Source organism: Austrofundulus limnaeus, unplaced genomic scaffold (assembly GCF_001266775.1).
Source record: "Austrofundulus limnaeus strain Quisiro unplaced genomic scaffold, Austrofundulus_limnaeus-1.0 Scaffold1301, whole genome shotgun sequence".
In the NCBI taxonomy this organism is placed as follows: domain Eukaryota; kingdom Metazoa; phylum Chordata; class Actinopteri; order Cyprinodontiformes; family Rivulidae; genus Austrofundulus; species Austrofundulus limnaeus.
This window is the reverse complement of record NW_013953703.1, coordinates 9382-16675: the sequence shown is the minus strand read 5'-3', so window position 1 is coordinate 16675 and position 7294 is coordinate 9382. Positions and strand designations below refer to the sequence as shown.

The 7294-nt window shown below is 40.9% G+C and overlaps 1 protein-coding gene across 6 annotated transcripts in view; it reads left to right on the top strand.

The window, feature by feature from the left end:
• Positions 1-5613, top strand: part of LOC106534901 (cytoplasmic dynein 1 intermediate chain 2) — a 10801-nt gene extending 5188 nt beyond the window's left edge. For all 6 annotated transcript variants that reach the window (XM_014031690.1, XM_014031688.1, XM_014031689.1 and 3 more), the window contains 10 exons: positions 752-914; positions 1017-1116; positions 1252-1377; positions 1471-1617; positions 1730-1843; positions 1923-2056; positions 2182-2326; positions 2424-2564; positions 4268-4393; positions 4520-5613. In XM_014031690.1, coding sequence (XP_013887144.1) covers positions 752-914; positions 1017-1116; positions 1252-1377; positions 1471-1617; positions 1730-1843; positions 1923-2056; positions 2182-2326; positions 2424-2564; positions 4268-4393; positions 4520-4621 — 1298 coding nt within the window. In that variant the 3' untranslated portion in view covers positions 4622-5613. The remainder of the gene's footprint in view (positions 1-751; positions 915-1016; positions 1117-1251; positions 1378-1470; positions 1618-1729; positions 1844-1922; positions 2057-2181; positions 2327-2423; positions 2565-4267; positions 4394-4519) is intronic.
• The last annotated feature ends 1681 nt before the right edge of the window (positions 5614-7294 follow it).

The following is a 7294-nucleotide window of genomic DNA, read 5'->3' as shown; positions in this document are numbered from 1 at the left end:
CCTCCATCCATATTTTCAGTTACAGGCTGAGTCATTTCTACCTTCTCCTCTCTGTCAACGCTCTCTGGTTTCATTTAAAAGAGTCGATCGTCAGATATTTCTAAGATTAACCTTCAGGGTGGATATAGCTCGCTAGCAGCCTCGCACCAATGACCTATCCACATCATTTACCCAGAATGCTTTGCATGTAAATAAAATGGCCCCATCCGTGTAATATATTTTTAAACTTTTAGTTTAAAAATTATAAAAATTTAAAAGCCTACAGTATTTTTACAGTCTTTATTTTACAGTTAAAAAACATGTTTATCAAATAAAGTCTAATGTTACACCTAATCAGGGATCCTTTTAACCTTATTTGTATTTTTAAAACAGTATTATGTTTTAATATTTTATTAAAAGACAATATTATAGAATATAATCTAGTATAGTTAGAATATCTTTGATCAAACTGCCAGTAGAGCAATACATGCAACTAGACTTGGAAATGAGTTCAAGAGACTTGAGACTTGACTTCGATTTTTGGTCAAAGAGTTGAGACTTGACTTGGACTTGGAGCCAAAGACTTGAGACTTGACTTGGACTTGCAAAAAACAGACTTGTGCACATCTCTGCTACACACTTACTAAATGTGTGTCTATGTGCCTTTTTGCTTTGTTACTGCACATATAAGGTATATTCTTTTAACTTATCTGGGCGTGCTGTTTTATTCTTTCTGTGATTGCATATCTTGATTTTGTAATTATCAATGCAGACACTCCCAAGGAGCTGACGGAGGAAGAGAAGCTGCAGGTCCTGCACTCTGATGAGTTCTTGTCGTTTTTTGAGCGCGGCAGCAGAATCATGGAGAGAGCGCTGTCTGAGCAGGTGGACGTCTGCTTCGACTACAGTGGGAGAGATCTCGAGGATAAAGAGGGGTGAGGCGTATTGCAAAAAAAAAAAAAGGAAAGAAAAATTTGAATTTAGAATTAGAAATCAAATTATAATCGAATGAACAAACTTTTTCTTGTTGGTCTCAGTGACTTGCAGGCGGGTGCAAAGCTGGTTCTGAACAGGCAGTTTGCAGATGAGCGCTGGACTAAGAACAGAGTGGTCACCTGTTTGGACTGGTCGCCTCAGGTGGGATGAGTTCATGCATGTCCAGTACAGCGCCTGCAGTAGGGATTCAGTCTTTCATTGTACCTATGTGCTGACTCTGAAGTCTCAGATGGTTCTTCACTGCATTTAAACACGACTCGTATGTTTGTCTCTCAGTATCCAGAGTTGCTGGTGGCCTCGTACAACAACAATGAGGACGCTCCACATGAGCCTGATGGCGTGGCGCTGGTCTGGAACATGAAGTACAAAAAGGCTACACCTGAGTACATCTTCCACTGCCAGGTAACAACTACACGACTTTAACTGAAACTCTGAAAGGTTCTCCATGAAAACAAATATTTAAAATTATTTTTTTTATTATTGTCTTGTCTGCAGTCAGAGGTGATGTCGGCTGGGTTTGCAAAGTTTCACCCCAACCTGGTGGTGGGTGGGACGTACTCCGGACAAATAGTCCTGTGGGACAACAGAAGCAACAAGAGAACTCCAGTTCAGAGAACTCTTCTGTCTGCGGCTGCACACACAGTAATGCAATCCACATTTTCCTCTGCAGCTTTATTTCTGACTATTTTTAAATTATTATTATTATTTCGTGTTGTTTAGTGTAGCATTTCTAACTGTGCTTTATCGCGCTCAGCACCCCGTCCACTGTGTGAGCGTGGTCGGAACCCAAAACGCCAACAACCTGATCAGCATTTCCACTGATGGCAAGATGTGCTCCTGGAGCCTGGACATGCTCTCTCAGCCGCAGGTACGCTGCTTCTGTCTGGAAAACTGTTGCGATAGACATCAGCTGTTTGGTTCGATTTTTTTTTTCGTTTTGCCCGCAGGACAGTCTGGAGCTGGTGTTCAAACAGAGCAAAGCCGTGGCTGTAACTTCCATGGCGTTTCCTCTAGGTGACGTGAACAACTTTGTGGTGGGGAGCGAGGACGGCTCTGTGTATACTGCGTGTCGCCATGGAAGGTGAGTGCTGTTGGGAATTATTACAAACTCTGATAACTTAATGACTGTTTTTACAGATTGTTGATGCTGAAGTCTGAATTCCATGTTATTAAGATGTTAATTACAGTTTTGTGGGTGTGTTACAGTAAGGCAGGCATCACTGAGGTGTTTGAAGGCCACCATGGTCCAGTGACCGGGCTGAGCTGTCACAGTGCTGCAGGACCTGTAGATTTCTCTCACCTCTTTATCTCATCTTCTTTTGACTGGACTSTTAAGCTATGGAGCACCAAGGTGAGACACGTACATCCTTTTTTTATATATCAGACCCCACTTGTCTCTTAACTTGAGTTTCATTACTGAATCAGTTTACCTTCTTTTGCTGCTGCAGAGCACCCGACCTTTGTACTCATTTGAGGACAGCTGTGACTACGTCTACGATGCGATGTGGTCTCCAACACATCCCGCTCTGTTTGCATGTGTGGACCTATCTGGACGCCTGGACTTGTGGAACCTCAACAATGATACTGAAGTATGTACACATATACAGTGGTTTGCAAAAGTATTCATACCCCTTGAACTTTTCCATATTTTGTCACATTACAACCACAAACATAAATATATTTCACTGGAATTTAATGTGAAAGACCAACACAAAGTGGTATACAATTGTGAAGTGGAAGCAAAATTTTACATGAATCAAAACATTTTTTACAAATAAAAAACTGAAAAGTGCGACGTGCAAAAGTATTCAGCCCCCTTTTCCCTGAGTGCAACCAATTGCATTCAGAAGTTGCCTGATGACTGCTAATGACTCAAAAGGGTCCACCTGTGTGTAATCTAATCTCAGTACAAATACAGCTGCTCCGTGACGGCCTCAGATGTTGGTTAAGAGAATATTGGGGAGCAAACAGCATCATGAAGTCCAAAGAACACACCAGACAGGTTAGGAATATGGTTTTGGAGAAGTTTAAAGCAGGCTTAGGTTATAAAAAGATTTCCCAAGCTTTGAACATCTCACGGAGCACTGTTCAATCCATCATCCGGAAATGGAAAGAGTATGGCACCACAGTAAACCTGCCAAGACAAGGCCGTCCACCTAAACTTACAGGCCGAACAAGGAGATCACTGATCAGAGAGGCAGCCAAGAGGCCCATGGTGACTCTGGATGAAATGCAGAGAGCCACAGCTCAGGTGGGGGAAACTGTCCACAGGACAACAATTAGTCGTGCACTACACAAATGTGGTCTTTATGGAAGAGTGGCAAGGAGAAAGCCATTGTTAAAAGAAAACCATAAGAAGTCCCGTTTGCAGTTTGCCAGAAGCCATGTTGAGGACACAGCAAACATGTGGAAGAAGGTGCTTTGGTCAGACGAGACCAAAATTGAACTTTTTGGCCACAATGCAAAACGCTATGTGTGGCGGAGAAAGAACACTGCACATCACTCTGAAAACACCATCCCACTGTCAAATATGGTGGTGGCAGCATCATGCTCTGGGGGTGCTTCTCTTCAGCAGGGACCGGGAAGTTGGTCAAAGTTGATGGGAAGATGGATGGAGCCAAATACAGGGCAATCTTGGAAGAAAACCTGTTGGAGTCAGCAAAAGATTTGAGACTGGGGCGGAGGTTCACCTTCCAGCAGGACAACGACCCTAAACATAAAGCCAAAGCTACAATGGAGTGGTTTAAAAAAAAGAATATTCATGTGTTAGAATGGCCCAGTCAAAGTCCAGACCTAAACCCAATTGAGAATTTGTGGCAAGATCTCAAAACTGCTGTTCACAAACGCTCTCCATCCAATCTGACTGAGCTTGAGCTGTTTTGCAAGGAGGAATGGGCAAGAATTGCAGTCACTAGATGTGCAAAGCTGGTGGAGACATACCCTAAAAGACTTGCAGCTGTAATTGCAGCAAAAGGTGGCTCCACAAAGTATTGACTCAGGGGGGCTGAATAATTTGCACATCGCACTTTTCAGTTTTTTATTTGTAAAAAATGTTTTGATTCATGTAAAATTTTGCTTCCACTTCACAATTGTATACCACTTTGTGTTGGTCTTTCACATTAAATTCCAGTGAAATATATTTATGTTTGTGGTTGTAATGTGACAAAATATGGAAAAGTTCAAGGGGTATGAATACTTTTGCAAACCACTGTATGTATAAATGTTTATCCTCCAATACAAGCTAAATTGTATCAGAGTTCCTGTTTCTTTATAAACTCAATGTGCTTTTAAGGTTCCTACTGCCAGCGTGTGTGTGGACGGGTCTCCAGCACTGAACCGTGTCAGATGGTCTCACTCTGGAAAGGAGATCGCCACCGGAGACTCCGAGGGTCAGGTTCAGGTCTATGATGTGGGAGAGGTAAGATGTCAGCCTCCTTAAATGATTGATTCTGTTCATCCCTGCACGTGCTTTTAGATTTAAAAGCAGAACCTTGAGTTTTCTCTGCAACGCTTCGCTTCATCTGCTGTTTGGATCTTCCCGCAGCAAATCTGCGTGCCCAAAGCAGACGAGTGGACACGCTTCGTCAGGACGCTGGCTGAAATCAACGAGAACCGAGACGAAGCCGAGGAGCTGGCCAACGTCTGACACCACAGTTTTTCACGAACAGCTGATAAATTCCTGTCACTACTACACTACACACCTATAGCACATTACACAATTCAGCCGGAGGAGACGCGCCCTCTTCTCCAATCTGGTTTCCACCTTTTCCTTCCAACAGAACTTGGGCCTGAGGAGATGTGCAGAGCTAGAATGAGCTGAAATGGCAGCGTTAGATGAGTTTAAAATGTTTCTTAAGAGATTAGAGTCCACATGTAGTCACATCAGCAGCAGTTTCTGTACAGAAACCAACGTTAGGTAGTTTTAAGATATTAGATGAGTTGGTGCTGGGTGGTATACCAGTTCGTACCGAACACCAGTTTTTATTTTTGTTATGAATTTTCTGAAAACCGGACATACCGGTTTAAATAGCTAGAACACGTTTGGAACGCCACGTTACGTCGCGCCCGTCAGTGAACTGTTTTCACATGGAGACACTTTTCCTCGCAGCACCGCTATGAGCATTAGCAAAGCTAATGTTACTATTGGAGTGGGCTTCTCCATAACTGGCGGCAGGTGGCAATTACACTGCTTAAACTGACTGACATTAAAAAAAACTTCTCCCGTTTTCGCCATCGCTGAATGTAGTCTGCACCTCTTCAGTGACGTGCACGGACAGATTTGATGCGTGACGTTAACGTGCTTCTATTATGAAAAGCCCGGAGGAAGTAGTTGTGTACCGAAAGGCTGAGTCATCCTGTTAAGCTTTATTAAATAACACAAAACAAAAGACCCAATAATGATCTTTGCTCAACCCTCCTCCTTCACAGCTGTACTAAAATGCGTGACTACAACTAGGCAAAGAAGGAAACACATGTAAAGGAGGGAAACAATGACACAGAGGTACAGGAAAAGAAAAAAGTCAAGAAATAATTTCTGTGTTGCAGAAAGAGAGTAACGTCAGCTGACTGGTTTGCTAATCAATAAGCAACGTTTGTACATTTTATTATTAGCTGAGCTGTGATGAAAAGAAAAATACTGTCAAATACCGTGATATTGGTATAATTGTTGAAAATACAACAATTATTGTTGATATAAAATTTGGGTCATACTGCCCAGCACTAAGATGAGTGTATGGACGTGTTCTGCATACATGGAGCTGAACTTCTAGCTTCGATGACATCAGGGCTCCAGGAACTGCTCTTCTCCTGAGGCCGCCCTCTACCAATCGTTTTTTTAACATATGCAAACCTTTGTACTTGCACCTTTTTATTACCATTTAAGTGTTTTTACGTTTTAATATTTTACAGACACTTGCTCATTGCTGGGAAATGCCTGTAACTGAATGGAAAACGCTGACCGTTATATCCTCAGCAGGACTGGATGACAGCTAACATGCTTACATATCCTCACTCTACTACAGAAGAGTGTCAAGCTTACATTTGAATTACTGCTTTATTTATTTATTTTTTTGTTGCACTTATTTAAATATTTTGCATATTGTTTTTAAAATATATATATGCTTTGAACCAAGTACTTGACTAGCACAGTTTGGAAATTGGCACTACAAATTTTAAACGTGAAATAAATTCCTTAGCTTCAGTTTGATACCAATTAATTTTTTTTTCTTGTAACCACACAACGGGCCTCATGCAAGAACCGTTCGTACGAACAGATTTGTTCTTAAGTTGTGCGTACGAGTGATTTAGGAGAATTTGTGGCATTCACCAATTTTGGCGTAAGATTTTTTTCAGATACGAACAAAATTCACGAGTGGTCCAGACTTGTCGTATATTTTACGTACAGTCAGTCTGCTGTTATCCAGATGGGTTTTCTTCACTAATAACTTTATATTTCATTAGTTTGAAGATATTTCGAGTTGAAAATAAATCKCACTCCATKATTATGTTGACAAGAGGTTATTCTGTTTGAACTAGAATTATGTAATGTAATAATGTAGACTAATCAGATAAATTAGTTAAATTAATTTAAATTGGCTATTATTGCTGTTGTATAACACTACAATATTAATATGAACATCAAAGTGCCAGACATCAGTACAGGCCGTGGCTCATCTTCTGAGTAAATGAAAATTATTTAACACAGTTGTTTACACTTGAATTAAAATATTTGACCAAAGTAAAACCGGAGCAGGACTAGAGAGAGATGAAGATGATTTCGATTTTTGTTTCTATGACTGTGTTTGACCAACAGGAGACACAACATTAACAGCAGCCGTCATTTCATTTCTCAGCTTTAGCAGCTCCTTTAATTCCACAGCTGATGCTGCAAAAAATTATAGATTTTCTTTTCTGGATCTCTGAGAGCAGGACTTCAATTTCCGAACTAGTGAAGTTCGGAGAATACGAAAATGTTCTTGCATGAGGCCCACTGTTTCATCCGTGTATTTGTTTGAAAATGAAGAGCAGAAATTGTTCTGACTTGCTCTCTGTAAGAGAAATGTTAAATATATGAAGTTGGAACACTGAGGTTGGAAACATCACAAAACCTGAACCAGTCTGCCCCCGTTCATTCCTCGATGCAACATCCAACCTCACCAAACTTTGTAACACTCCAAAGTAAAAATAAGCTCAAAACTGACTGCAGCAACTAGATTTAATGTCCTGTACGGATCTGTTTTCTGCTTCCAACTGTTCTGTACTTCTGTATGTTCTTAAAACAATTAAAGGTTTCCAATAAAAAAGAAAAATCAAAACATAG